Genomic DNA, 15,263 nt, shown 5'->3' with positions numbered 1-15,263 from the left:
GTGAAGTGACAGGTCTACCACCATTCGTCCATTTCCATGACTGACTGTGCCTGCTTTCAGAATCCTACCAGAACATTGCAAGGCAAAGCCAAAGGGTATCTCGCAAACATGGATTGTGTTGCTTGAATTGGAGTTGTCAGTTTTCAATTAAAAGAGGAGGTAGAGTGTAAAAAAAGATATGTCTATATCAAATATCGATGATAAGGCAACAGTGGAACAACAAGTGTCAGATTATGCGCAGTATCTCTTGCATATCTTGACATGTGCTGAGCAAGGGTAAGGTCAAATATTTGAAGAGTTTTGCTAAGAATTTAGTTTAATTTTCTCTTCATATGATATAATAATCCTCATCTGTTATCAATTCTTTGGCATCATTTTTGGCCAGAGATGACCGAAACTGTTGTAAAGTAAGACCCAGTATAGTTTGGTTATAGATGTTGAGAATTTTTTCATATATATTGCTCTTATTTCTAATCTAAGGTTCTCTTGGAATTTCAGACATTGAATGAATCTTTACACGTCCAGCAGTTTTAATTTAATGAATTCACTCCTGATCCTGACCACAACTGCTCCCAACTGTTCACCTTCTTGGCAAGTACTGGGCAGGACACTACTGATGCTGAGCCTGTGTTCAGTCTTGATTTGCCAATGCATGCTGTATCCAACATTTCTTTGTATGATGAAGGAATGCCGAGGTTTCATACCAAGCTAGGGGGTCAAAATATATGGTGCCACACACTTGAACTTAGGTCCTCCCTGTCCTAGTTTGATGCATTGTTATCCACAGTTTTGGCAGTAGTGGACAAGACATTATCATCTAACAACCTACCTGTCAAAAACCTGCTGGTTGTGTATAACACTTTTGCAGAACACTTTCCAGTACTTTTCCCTGCATAGCAAAGCAGATTGCTTTGCCTGACCATTTTCAATCCTCATCTGTTAAAAGGACTAAATTCTAATCTGAGCGAAGTAAATAAAAAATTCTCAGAAAATTAGCAGATTTTTGTTTGTAGGATCAAAATTTATTAGTATAGTATACTATTAATGAAAGGTTTGTTTGTTAAACTTCATGGTAATGTCCTCGTTACTCAAAATGTCATTTGTTTGGCAAAGAATTTCAGGTAAAAACTTTGAGATTCTTCCAATGATCATTATCATATCTTCCGTGCTACAATACTAATAGATTCTAATTATTGATTATCCTGGACCACCAGGACTATACTTTATAGTGATCGTAAGTGTATAAGATGGTGACATCAGCTTAAGCAGGTCACATGACCTTATCTACGCATTCCATTGGCTCGTGATTGTTCTGCCAATTAGCAATCTCAGACAGTTATAAACTGGTAACCAGAGAGCTGGACTGATCATACCTTTAGGCTCCAGTATCGAGTATACGGATTGTGTACCCGTACTTGTTTCGAATTGCATATCTTGGGTTGTTAAAGTGTGTTTTCTTTTTGGATTTGCAAAGAGATTTTCAAATTTTGTTGTGCAGGTTTTGAGCTTTTTACAACGTCTTTTGACAAATTGTAAAATGCTGAGTGTTGGATTTGCCAATTAAAAAAATCTGTTTTAAGAGTGATCTTGTGCACACAGGTTGGAATTACCTATATCAGAGAGAAATTTCAAAAGGTGTTTTTGAAAATTAGAAGCTGATACTGTTAATTCCTGGACTTTCCTTGGCGGAAAGACAAAAGGAGAGAAAGACGGACATGAATTATAAATGTTTATTTTGTTAAGAAGACGATGACGATGTCACTTGTTGATTATGTTGCCTTTTAAGTTAAAATTCTGCAACTGTGATTTTGTTTAGCAGGATGAATCTAAAGGAACCACTGACTGATCAAACATCTCTCGACTCTTTTATCATCATTTAGTTTGACAGTCATCCTAGTTTCTTCAGTGAGAATAATGTGAATAGTTTCATCTGACAATGGATGACACTATTGCTGTAGAGCATTGGAGTTCAATAATAGTGCAATACGTTTTGTTGGGAAGCTTTTGTTCAACCAGAAACCCCTTCAAGCTTTTGTGGATTGAATAAGTCGTATCGGCAGCCATGGGATCCCTCGCCACAGAAAAGGAACCTCTGCCTCAAATCAAGAAGTCGGCCAAAGATGCGAAGAACAAGAGTGCACTCAGTGCTTCGGATGCTGACATCCTGAAAACTGTTAACTCATCTCCGACTTATACAAACCTGCGTGTGAACAAATCCTTGCCTGATATTAATCTCAACGCTTCGCTGAACAGTTTGGGTAAAATTGATGAAGAAGACAATGAAAAAGGTCAAAAGATCGTATCCGAAAAAAGAAATTGTGGAACTTTTAGCAAAGATGACAATCACACTGATCATAATGGTGATTCATCCGAAGAAAACTCCTCGAGTGGGCAACCAAAGGATGATGCCAATAAGAACGATAATTCTGAAGAAAACCTGGATACTGATTCTTCTAAAATCCCTGACAACAAACGTGCAGTCTTGGTTTCTGGTAAAACTGATGATTCTTTACTGTCCAAGAGATCAGTGTTTACCATTTACACTGATTCAGATGCAGACGCGCTGAGCAATTTCAGTTGTTTTACTCTTCCCGATGGACATCCTACAAACAAGGAAAGATTTTCTGGAAAGTCCACTCTTATGGGGTATGTTTTGGTCTACTTCTAGCTCTTAATTCAAGCAGATGGAAAGATTTGACTGGCAAATTGCAATGGAAATCCACTTATTTTTAAAGCTTTGCCATACATGGTTATTTTCTTAGTATAATGTGTCACATCTATATCAAATGTCAGAGTCGGTCCTTGGGCTTTGTTTTGACAGATTACGGCTTTGCTTTCCAGTGATCTCTGACGACGTAGCATAGCGCGAAAAACATCGAGCTATAAACACGCTTACCAACTTTAAACTTTTGCCCTTAGGCCTGAGTTTATTTTCTTGATGAAGTATTGTTTTAATAAGCCCTTCAGTCTGCATTTTTCATGTGTTCAGGCAGACTTTACGTCTCCAGAGTCATGGGCTGGGTACTAACAATGACTTCATGTGGATTTTTGGCCAGCTGCTAATGAGAATTTCACTTACCCGGTATCTGCTGCACAAAAGTTATGACTGTGGTCCTTGGCCGGTTTGACTCTGATTGCCAGCTGAGAATTATGTTCATGATGAGAGAGAGTTACCGGAATTAATCTTATCAACTATTGATTGATTGTCGGAATGGACTTCTCAATCTGATTAAAAAGAATCACACATGAAAGTATGACTTATACAATAGCTTCACGATCTTATTGTCTTTGGTTGACCCATGTACCACCAGTACTTCTTACTTGTAGTCATTATTTTAGTTTCATGATATCTGAGTCTGCTTGAATAATGCATGCATGACCCGTAATGAATTGGATGAGACATGAATATTTCACCTTTGCATGATATGAATTGACCTCGCACAAATTATTCATGTCGGGAACAATCAGTGCAAGATTACTTTTTCTTTGGATTATTAAGACTACTGTAATCATGAAATGATAGTGTGCCTTTTATTTTATTTTCCCATTTTTTTGCATAGATGCAAAACTAATCTTGTAAAAAAGAAAAATCTTATTAGAATGACTTAAACAGGGTTGTCAAGACCTCTACTTTTTAATTGTATAACAGTTTTAAAGACCACAAAAACTTCTTGGCCAACCTTTCTTCTGCCAGTTCATTTTGAACACCGATGTTATAAATTTCTGTGTGTCTTGATCAGTCTTGATATCACAGGGCCTAGCATTCACGGCCCATTGTCCCTCAATGCAGTGTGGGATGTAATTACGAGGATAAAAGCCACTTTGCGTGTCCTGCTTGTCCTAGTTTCAAAAAAGAAGTCATAAGGTGTGATCGATCTATTCTTCCCCCTTTCAACGGAGAGATTGCCAATGTGCATCTCCTTTTATGTGGGGAAATCATCATCAAAAATGATAAAATTATCCCAAACAATTTAGCATGCTGTGTCTTTATGATATAAACACCAAAGAAGTCGCCTAGGCATGGATTGGTTACCCTCGAAGTTTGACTGCTCCAAGAATGTCCAAGAAATAAGCCTTTGTCATCCGCTGTCGAAGACCTTCTTATATGCTTTACCTCTCCTGGGGGCCTTAGGGGCATGTAGAGCAACGCTGAGACCTACTGGTGCACCATGCTGTTGCCTGTCGAGAAGTCTTCAAGGTTCCAGATTTGCAAATGCGTGATATACTTGATGTCTAATGGAATATTTTGCATTATATGAAAAGGTCTCAACATAAATTTATCTGGAGTTATCCGGAAAGACTTTAAGTTTTTTGCGTTGTTAGTGGAATATGCCATGGATGAAAGTTTGGACGTAACTCTTTACCTGGATGTAGAGAATCTGCGTCGCTTTACTAGGTTTAATGGCACATTTGCTTCTTATGAATCTGTCAGGTAATTGTTCATCTTTGTCATGTTCCTTGAAAGCCATGCCTGATCATCCAGATATACACTCTGGGGTTCTCCTCGTGATCGAACCCACACCCTCTAGTGTTAGGCCATGAGGCGCCTCGCTAACTATGCTGATGGGATACTACTCATATTCTCACTGCTTATTTTTCTGTTGCCCCTCTACTTTCAGAAGCACTACAGAGGCAAGTGCAGTCACAGAAAACTCAGATGATGGGGAGACAGATAATATCAATGTGGTGGTCAGGTAAGATCTTGCTAATAAAAAATGCACCTTATTTAACCTCATTTAGTAACTTAATTCATAGTGAGGTGAAACACCTTTATCTCTCTTTGAAAGTTTTGCTATAAAGTGTTTGAAGTGCAGTTAAATCGAGTAATGGGAGTGAATTGTCTTACGTTGAAACAGTTTAATGGAATTGTCCTATGTTCAGTGCTTACTTTCTTTCAGAGTAGAATACTAGTAATAACATTCTCTGCCTCGGGTTCATTGGCGAAAAAACACCTGCAAAATAGCACTTTAACCACCATTATAGAATCTATTGTTCAAACCATTAGCTAAACATAGTCATACTTTCGAGTCCCCATAAGTTTTTTCATTTTGAAACATAAAAGAGAGGTTATTTGTTTAGTTTTATCTTGAAAAAACTTGCGGGGAAGGTATGCCCCGAGTTCAGGATTGAGATTCTCAGGGTGTAGGCACAACTCATTTTCTGTCAGGACTGAAAACCAATAGAGAAGTTGGCCTAAAAGTTATGAGGTTTTGTTGGTTTATACACATCCATAAGAAAATATCATCAATATGAGGTTATCAGCAACATATGGTATCATTGATAATTTTAAATTTCAGGGTGAGACCACTCAATAAATCAGAAGTGGCAAGAGGGGACACTCAGATCGCGCAGTTCCCTGGTGATGGTGGAATTTGGGTGAGTATCAAAGACGTAAAGTAGCCACTCTGCTATCAATAACCAATTCGAAGCTAAGGATATCCCCTTCCATTAATATCACTAGAATTAAAATGAAAGAATTTTCTTCATTCCAGTATGAAACCGGTGGTGGGACGAAGGCTTTCACATTCAATGTCACCTTTGAACCTGAATCAACTCAAGAGGATGTGTTCCAGCATTCAGGTGTACAAAAACTAATCGACTTAGCAATAAATGGGTAGGTTGTTCCTCAGGATGAATTCACATGGTGAAATGTTCTGTATCCCCCCAGTTATGCTGAGGAAGCTAAATTTTAAAAGACAGCCTAGCACTCTTGTCTCTGTCAGATAAGGTTGAAATCATTGATCCTGCATGACGTATCCAATGAGAGTCATGTTGTCAAAAGGAAGCCATGGTGGTGTAGTGGCTCGGGTCTCGACTTGAAGACTTGGGGTCCCTGTTTTATTTCCATTGTCGGTGCTAGGTTGTACCCTGGTCTCAATGCCAAACATGCCTTAATCCATCCACACAGGTGTATAAATGGGTACTGGGTCAGAAATGCTCAGGTTGTAGCGATGATTGAGTCGCTGAACTAAGTTTTACTGAAAGGTTTCATGATAGACCGGACTTAAAAGTCAAACTGTTTGCAGATATTGTGGGGCCAGTAGCACAGTGGTCCCTGGCCGTTTCATTTGCTCTTCTCTCATTTTAGTTATTCTTTTTTCTTTACGTCTTTAGGTATTCATGTACAGCATTTGCATTTGGCCAGACTGGTTCAGGCAAGACTCATACGATCACAGGACCACCTCAACTGGTAAGAAATGGGGGGCAATTGAGGATTGTGCAGTGATGATAGGGAAGTTGAGATCAGTGACTTATTTCGGATCCTTATATGGATTTCTTTTCGTAAAGAGGTGATGCTTCCTTTCATGTACTGGTAGTAGAAAGCTGACAATACTGATGATCAAGGGTGATTGTACTATCAAACCTAAAGGTGGACTATGGGCAGGAGCAAGGGTGTCAAATTGGTAGTCTTTGGCTGACTTAGAAGGAATAGTTAGGGGCCTGGGTTGTGTTTGATGCAGTGATAATCATATTCCTCATACAAGAGTGATAGTTTTGAGAGAATAGTTTTGATGTATTATGAGACACATGTAGGGGAGCCCCCCCCCCCCCCCTATCAGTGACTTTTAAATGTAACATAATCTGATCCACCTGGATTGTGCCTGTAGCCTTACTTTATTCAATATCATCTTCATACGATAAATGCATGCATTTGTAAATAACTTTCCATCATTGTCCTTGCAAAATCATCCAACGGTGCTTGTCCCGAAAATCTACAAAATCCTGTGATGTTCTCTGTTACAATCAGTAAGTGTCTTTCTATGCACACTATTATCACTACGCATGTTCTTGTCTCGATTATTTGTAACAATTCAGCGTGACCCTAACTCCTTCTTCACTGCAGTTGAAATTTGTCAATAATAACAATACACTGATTTTTGAGTACCTCATTCTATCACTGTCAGCCACCACTTCACCAAATATATTTTTTTCCAATTATGGCCACCATTCTGACTCAGATGCTGCATACTGTGCATACCGATAGCAGATGAGATGACACACTGCAATAGGCTTTTGGCGTTGCCATTACGATGTTTGCACAGGGTACCCGACTTCCTGGGCCATCAACTGGGATTTATGGGAAAATGCTCGCAGGGGTTTAAAATATTCTTTGGGCATGAATCCAACCAGTAAAGCATTTAGCATCAAGGGGGCAGTTTACCAGTTCAATTTTCTGTGGCCGCTTTGTGGTGTTTGGGATTTATCATGCCAGGAAAAAAATTTGCTTTGAATTTCTGATACAAAATGTGCATTATTTCAACTCCGTCTAGCTAAGCCTCTTATGTTCAATTCCGTCACTATTGACAGGATAGGTACTTCTCTAAGGCCTGGCCTTTAAAGCGACACACCAGGCGACCGACAAGTATAGTGGCACACTAAACTAGTGCCCAAGTCCAGATGAAAATACGGATAATACGGATAAAGCATAGCCTCCGGAAATGAAATATTCAAATTTCAGGTGGTCGGGTTTTCGAAACATGAGAGAAGGCAGATAAGAGCAGGATTAACCTACTAGTGCATGTATATTTCTATATCAGGGATTTAGGACACATTCAGGTCACATTCCAAACACAAATGTTTTGCAAATTCTATTCAGTTGGTCAGTGGGTGGGTTACTTGATTAAAATCATATGTTCATGAAGGGTACCAATCAAAAATCCCAAGAGTGCATTCCAACAACCTAATGGATTGAAATTTTAACTGTACACCTACGCATGTTTTTAGTGTGAAACCTTGGTCCTGTGCTTACCTTCCCTAAGCTAAATCACATAATCGCTATAGAAATTAGCAAAGTTTTTTTCACCAAGCAGCGAATTCGTAAGTTGAAACAAAATTATGCTGAAGCCCTGCCAAATGCTACTTAACGCATATATTTTACACCTTTTTTTGGCCCTTACTGTCCAGAGGTTCTTGATTTGTAAAATAAAGGATGTCTGTGTGATGGTTCTCATCATGTTCTTGACCAGATCTTCTGGGACTGGCCTTCAAGGCGCTAGTACGGCATCTGTAGTAAAGTCGACTCACAATCAATGAAGTAGTAGCTATTCGAATCCGTCAGGGGGTGCATCAGTGACTCATGTACCTTTCAGGGCTCATGAGGATGATAGAAAAACAACAACTGTGGTAAAATAATCATGGTGAAACCCACTCAAGTCTCATAGCGAGATCAAGTGTGACGTTGTGACTGTGGATCGTCATTTGCTGGATCTTTTATGTTGTTTCTCATAGCGTAGTTTGACGTCCTTAATGTCATCAGCAGTTGGCTCTGTCACACCAATGTTTAACGGACCTTGAAAAGGTATACGCCTCACTGCACCTTCTACATGCATACATTGAACATCCTCTATCTCATTGGCAGAAAATATATTTGTAGTTTCTCTACAGTTTCAGGATGGTGTAAAACCAAATGCGGAGATGTTTGGTTTGATTCCGCGATCATTCGCATATCTGTACAGACACATCAGGCAACAGAAAGAAGCCACTTTCAGGATACACGCATCTTACTTAGAGATTTACAATGAACAGGTAAGAGTTATGAAGAAGGGAACCTGTCTGAATAACCCATCGCATAATCATTTTCACCAAGGAAGCCTAATTACGTTGTCAGTTTAATTTAAAGTCACTTTGCTGTTTTGTAGGTGATAGATTTATTAAATCCACACCAGCGGCGCCACCTACAGATACGATGGTCAAAGAACAAAGGCTTTTACGTGGAGAATCTGTTTGTCGTGGAGTGTGAGAGTCTGGATGACATGATGGCCGTCCTGGAGGAAGGTAAGAGTGCCGTTGTCGTCATTTCTTCCTTATACGTCACGGCTGTGTTGTTTTACGGGACCCTGCCACAGCTGCATAATTCTTATGTACAAATTTACACTCAAAATTCGATTGATTTAGACTCTTCTTCTTCTTCTTTGAAATACATTACATATTTTCAAGCACTGTAGTTTTCAGATATCATACCTGGCGGGGAGAAAAAATTAAGGTTTTGTGACCTATGTAGATGGGTTGACAAGTATCCTACATAGCAGGGTTGGGCAGTACTGCTATACCTTAGCAGCTCAACACAGGTTGCTGGCATCAATTTCTCTCACTGGTAACTGGTAACCTAATCACCAGTTCCAAAAACGTCCTTCAGATGGCAACAGCATGGAATCTAAAAGCCGCAGGCCGCACTGATCCAATCCTGACACTCGATTTGCCAGCGTGTGGTCATTATCACATAGATGGCACTTCACTCTGCTGCCCAACACGGGTTATGGGCCTTAGCCCTATATAAGTGAGCTAATTCATTGTATTGCCGTGAGGTAAATCATGTCTTTTCATAAGCATTCATTAACGATTAAAGAACTTAGTGATACTCTTCTTTTGATCTACTTCACATTTGTTGTTGGTTGTGTCAAACATAGAATTATGCTATCTTTCATGATTTCAAAAGATATCAATTTAAAAGCAGTAATGTAGCAGAAGATATGGCCGGTAATTGCCAGGCCGTCACTGTTATCAAGAATTAATAAAAAATAGTCTTTATAAATTCTTGCTATCATGCTCTCTTTATAGAGCAATAAAAATATCAATCAAATGATTGCCCAACAAGATATGCTACCTATAGACTTGGCTTTGCAGGAGGTTTTATAAACATGTTGCTAATGCACACTAGTTCTCTCTGCTATTCAAAAATGGATTCAATAAACTTTTACTTTACTAATACTATCAGAGAGAGAGATCTCCAACATTTTACTCAAGTCAGAGGGCTCAGATAAATGAAAAACAAACTTCAAAGAAATCCATCCAGTAACTAGTGCTCCAGGGCCCCAGATAAATCATTTACGAATGAACTACAGTCCGGGGACAAAAGCTGTCAAAACTTTCTAGAAATCGCAAATCATGGATTTCTAAGCGAGTGCCTTGTTACCGTCTCCAGTTATATAAATGATATTTCTCAGCATAACAGTACTAGTGGAGTTGTCAATAGGTGCAACAGGGTGAACTGACTTCTATGTTTAGGCCATTATGAAATTTCATTGATGTATTGATAAGCAGTGAAAGGAAATTTTGACATTTTGAATATATCATATTCGTGGTCTCGCCTTAGGAACATCGTCTGTCATGTCTGTCAACTTTCCCTTTTGTTGCCAATTGTCGACACTGATTTTTAGGTTTACCATTTTAGTCTATAAGCTGAAGTGTTCAGCACCAACAGCTGTATCTCAGACCTCTATGAGTGGTTCCTCTTGGATAATTCATCACCATTTCTGACTTGTCTTCTTAGAGAATGGATTTGTATCAGCAAATTTATTTGTGAACTACTCCAAACAGGACGGAATCTGTGTTTACTTCTGAGGTTTAAATGATGTCGACTTGGATCGCTATTTCATTTGCATGAAATCGATATATTCAAATCAAAGGAGGTACTCTATTCTTCATTAGGAGTTAAAATCAGATTTATTGGTCATGAATCATTACCCATGGTTGGAAGTGATTTAATAAACTTATTGGAAAACATTGTGAGGTTTTACACACCATGTGTGACGTTGGCATAGCAACACGTCTTTCATGAACTTGTTTGTGAAATTCAAAGGATACTGATTGATAATCGTTTTCTGTGGCAGTTCATTTGTCTAAACTGATCGTTGGTGTTGAAGCAATGAGTGGGTTTTCGTAGTAACACGCCCATTTTGAAGTTGCTTGTTTTCCATCTTGAAATTCAGTAGACATACATATCTATAATCATTTTCTTAGGCAGTTTGTTTATCTGAACTGCTCGTTTTGACATAGAGGCATTCAAGCTGTGACTTTGAACATCAATTAACTTTCGACATTGATTTGTAGCTGATCTGGATTGGTTTTGATATTGGTCCACTCAAACTCAGGGGGTAGTCACAACTAAAGGCAGAATCTGCTGATCCATCAAAACGATTTGCAATAGCTAGTGGCTGCAGACATTAAAAAAACATTGGATGTACAGCAAACGTATATTTTAGTCTTATCGACCGCCATCAGAAGAAGCAAATATTCTCAAATTTTTGAGCAAAGTAAAGTTTGAAATAATGTCTTTTTGCACTATTCATGGATTTATATCAATAATTGAAGACAAGAAACAATATGAGTTGGAGGCCATTGGTCTTTGGGTATACACCACTGGACCCAACAAATAGGAAACAGACACTAAAGTCTAAGTACAGTTTAGGATCAAATGACAGTGGGCGTGGAGTGTCTCCTCACAGGCAGGACTCCAACCAAGGTACCTTTCGGTCCTCCAAGGAACTTTCGGAAGTCGATTTCTCAACCATCAGCCAGGTCTTAGCTAGGAATCTTCCTTTGAAAATTTCGCAGAAGAAGGAGGAGGAGTTTCATCAGCAAAGTGATAGTGCCGAGGTTTCTCAGAGGTCTCCATTACCAGGGCAGAATTCTGAATTACTGGTACCTCTACTCAGCCTGAGGAGTTTAAATCCAACCCCAAGGCCGGCTTCAACTGCTCCAACACCAGTTTCGGGAAGGCGCCCAACAATTAGGCCCCCAAGAGGAAAATCTTTGATCACCCAAAAGAGGTCTGTTCTCACCAAGTTGAACAAAAAGGAAAGGGAGACGATCAGACCTATTCCGTTGGATTCACCTGTTCAGCAAGCCATACACTTGCGATCTTATGAAAATGTGTCTGAATCTGACACTCTATTGCCAGACTCGTCAAACTCATCTGAATCTGAGGCCGGGGACCTAGTAGCACCTGTCATTTATGTCAAAGAGCCAACTTATCAGCAAATAGACATTGAAGGACGGTTCATTTCTGTGCCAGAATATGAGGAAAGTTTTAATACTCATGGTTTCAGCACAATTAGTACAGACTCTAGATACGTCTTAGATGATATACCTGATTTAGAACTTGATCAGGCTCATCGGAAATACAACGAACACAAAAAGGTTGCTGTACATGTCAAGAAAAGGTTCAAGGAGTCACGGAATCGATTAAAGAAGTTAGCAAGTGTGATTTCTGATGATTCTGAAGAAGACACCAATACAGGGGTGCCAAAAGTGAAAACGAGGCTTCCAAGAGAAGGATTAGATGTACTTGTACCCTATGATCGGGACCGATACGTTGATGTCAAGAAAGTTGATACAAATGTGAAACTTCCTCAAAGTCGGCTGAAAAAGCAAGCAGTTCATTCGCAGAGAAAACAACTGAGATCGGAGCCACAAGGTGGGGAAAGAGATCATTTGATAAAACGACTGGAGGAAAAGAATGCCAACAAAAATCGTGCAAGATTAGTTCCGGTGGGCTTTGATTCTCAGTCCGAGCAAGATAAGGATCACATCCGAACAGAAACTAAAACTTTGAAAAGCAGATTGGACAATTTGCATAAAAAGCACCAGAGGTTGATACCTATTGGATACGATACAGAGTTTGATAACCGATTGGATGGTCACCTCGGTCAACAGAAATCCAAACCGTTAGACTACTATTCTGATCTTGAGAGAAAGCCAAGGCGTCGCCAACAAAAGAAACCAACGCGGCAGATCGTACACACAAAGCCGAAACAACATTTCAGGAGGATTGATATTGTTCAGGAAACCTCTGATCAGGAATCGATAAATTTGTCCAGGCCACCGAGATATCCCATCAGGAGGTCCCGAAAACCTTTAGAAGACGCACGACATCAACCAATACCGCATAAACTCTTTGATGAATATGGTCGCGAGTATATTGTCCGTCATTCAAGACTGCACACTTTCGCTCCGAGTGACTTGAATGACTACTCAACAGCACCACACAAGCCACCTGCCACTCATAATAGAGCTGGGATTGTTCATGCAAATGACCTTCTTCCTGCACATCCAATTCCTTCTGCACCAGTAGGACCGGAACTAAAAAGTTCCAGCCACGCTATACCGGTTTCTTCACATAGGTATGTGTTCTATAACGGTGATAATAAAATCTATGTAGCTGAGGACTATTTGCATAATTCAAAAGGATCGCAACAAAAATTTGACAACGCCAAAGTTAATTTTGAGAGGAGGTTAAAAGATCACATTCATGAACAGCAGCGGGATGCAAGTTATGATCTAAGGCGTAAGGATTCTAATTCATTACACTTCAAAATGGATGATTATAACAACCACACAGAGATTAGCCCTTATGCCCTTGAAAAACTGAGCGCAAAGAAATTCTTCAAGGAGATGGGCCGCCTGCCTGATGAGAAACGTATGGACGGTCACTACAGGAAAGATCGTCCCAGTAAGGATTATAACCTAAGAGGACAGAGGGGGATGCCTCCTATTCCCTTACCTCGGAGTTATTCTGATGAGCGAGGATATGCAGGAGCTACCCCAGATCCAGTCTCGAGGGGGTTCAGCCGTGGCACTTACAGTGGGAATGCCCCACTGGATCAGAGCGCCAGTATTCAGGGAGACACTAGTGTTGACCCGAGCAAGAATCAGATCCACATCTACTCATACGGGCCGCTGAATATAAGTTCTGGTACAGTTCCGAAAGGAGATGTGAACGAATCTGTGCCTGAGAACCCTAACGAAAAGGGAACCAGTACTCATGACATCAACCAAAAATCTGGCACGGGTCATTTTTTAGCCCAAGGCCAGGGTAGGGACGGTTACAGGTATGTGAATGAAGATTTAAATTCTAGTGGGAATGGTACTGAGGGTACCCCACAGAATAATGAACACATACGCACTGACCTATCCTGGCGTAAAAAAAATTCTGCTGAAAGTACGAAGAAGAATGTGTATGTGGTGAAGACACCATTACACGACAAAAATACATCACTTAGACCTCCGACACATAGGTCTACGAGTCAACAGGTCCAGGAATTGAGTTCTCCGACCAAGGAGATTCCGAGAATGCCGGAAAAGGTTGTTGCTGACTCGGAGACGCAGAAATATGAGCCAGGTTCTCTTGAGGATATTAAACAGAAAGTGAGAGAAATCTGGCATGAGTTGGGCCCGGTTCAGCCAGAGGAGGAGGAGGAAGAGGAAAAGAAGGATGAGTTAATGGAGGATATGTATTTCGATCACGACGAAGAAGCCCAATACGTCATTTCCCTCGTCACAGACGACGGTGGCATAATTGGGCCATTTTCAATGGAGATTGATGATGTGCAGATAGGTTTTGGTAAGATGCTACTGGAACGGCATCCGGAGTTAATGACTGTGCCATCAGAGGAGGAGGAGAAACAAGATAGGGAGGAAACTGAAAAGCCGGATGAGGTAGAGATTGCGAGCAAACAGCAACCTCAGGTGGGGGTAGAGGAAGGAAAGGACAAAAAAGGTAGTTAATCTTCTTCAGAGTCCTTTATCTAGTAGCATTTCCATAAAAATTGCTTGACGATGCCAAACGTTCTGTCTCTAATGATTTAGTGATAGTGATTCTTACTATAATTCTGCATCTTGGGGTCATTTGTACAATTACTTTGGTCTTGGCAGTCATTTCTCAAAAAGTGAAGTCTTTAACAGGTTTCAGGTGAATCCTACACCGCCAGGAACAGACAGATTGCAATAATCTGACAAAATATCAAAGTTTTCCTTTGGCAGGCTTTTGTGATTTGATGTTCTCATAACAAATACCTATCATCCACCCAAGTAATGCTATCTAATTTAAGTCGTTACGACCACAATGGCACATAGATTGTGAAGAACTCATGCAAGTAGCGTCCAAGTATGCACTTTCTTTAAGCCTATTTTGACTGAATTGATACGAAGGTGATATTATCTAGTCACTTTGTATCAAGTTAAATACAATTTCTATCACTCTTTTAAACTGAGGACTATTTGGCCTTTAACAAAGCAGTGTAGCAGGTCTGTATATGAACAGAACTTTCTAAAGGGTGATCAGTTACTTTGACACTTTGATGTCATTTATGAATTGCTTTCCTTGCTCATTGTGTGTTTGTCAAACCTGATATTTGCAAAATAAAATGGGGTGAAATCGTACTAAGAGGTCAATGATTAGGCATATGACTTGTATCCATATCATTGGCATGATCACTTACCTTCTAGAATAGATTTTAGTACTTGATCTACATACGTCTTCAAGGAGGGTCTTTCGTTGCTGCAGAACTTCTTCTTTGCTCTGTAACGCTCACCAAATTTGATATTGTCTGACTAAAGATCTACCGTAGTTGAAGTAGAATTTACAGTGGATTTTTTTTCAGAATAGACACCCATATTTTAGTGGGATCTTTGAGAAAATTTTGGAGGGGAAAACAATTGTGTCTGGATTTGCCCTAAATGCCTCTAAGAATTTGAGATAGAAT

At 39.8% G+C, this 15,263-nt stretch overlaps 1 protein-coding gene across 9 annotated transcripts in view; it reads left to right on the top strand.

Moving 5' to 3' along the window:
- The window catches only part of LOC135482748 (kinesin-II 95 kDa subunit-like), a 28,199-nt gene that overhangs the window by 3,547 nt on the left and 9,389 nt on the right, over positions 1–15,263 (top strand). For 3 of the 9 annotated variants that reach the window (XM_064763081.1, XM_064763080.1, XM_064763082.1), the window contains exon 1: positions 10,162–14,278. In XM_064763081.1, coding sequence (XP_064619151.1) covers positions 11,104–14,278 — 3,175 coding nt within the window. In that variant the 5' untranslated portion in view covers positions 10,162–11,103. Of the gene's footprint in view, positions 1–2,575; positions 2,647–4,619; positions 4,695–5,297; positions 5,377–5,492; positions 5,615–6,114; positions 6,191–8,385; positions 8,527–8,639; positions 8,776–10,160; positions 14,279–15,263 lie in introns of those variants that run through there. The other 6 variants (XM_064763085.1, XM_064763087.1, XM_064763084.1 and 3 more) reach the window with 4 other exon arrangements.

Source organism: Lineus longissimus, chromosome 2 (genome assembly GCF_910592395.1).
Source record: "Lineus longissimus chromosome 2, tnLinLong1.2, whole genome shotgun sequence".
Lineage (NCBI taxonomy): Eukaryota > Metazoa > Nemertea > Pilidiophora > Heteronemertea > Lineidae > Lineus > Lineus longissimus.
Note: the sequence above shows the minus strand (reverse complement) of the source record. Positions and strands in the feature narration are given on the sequence as shown.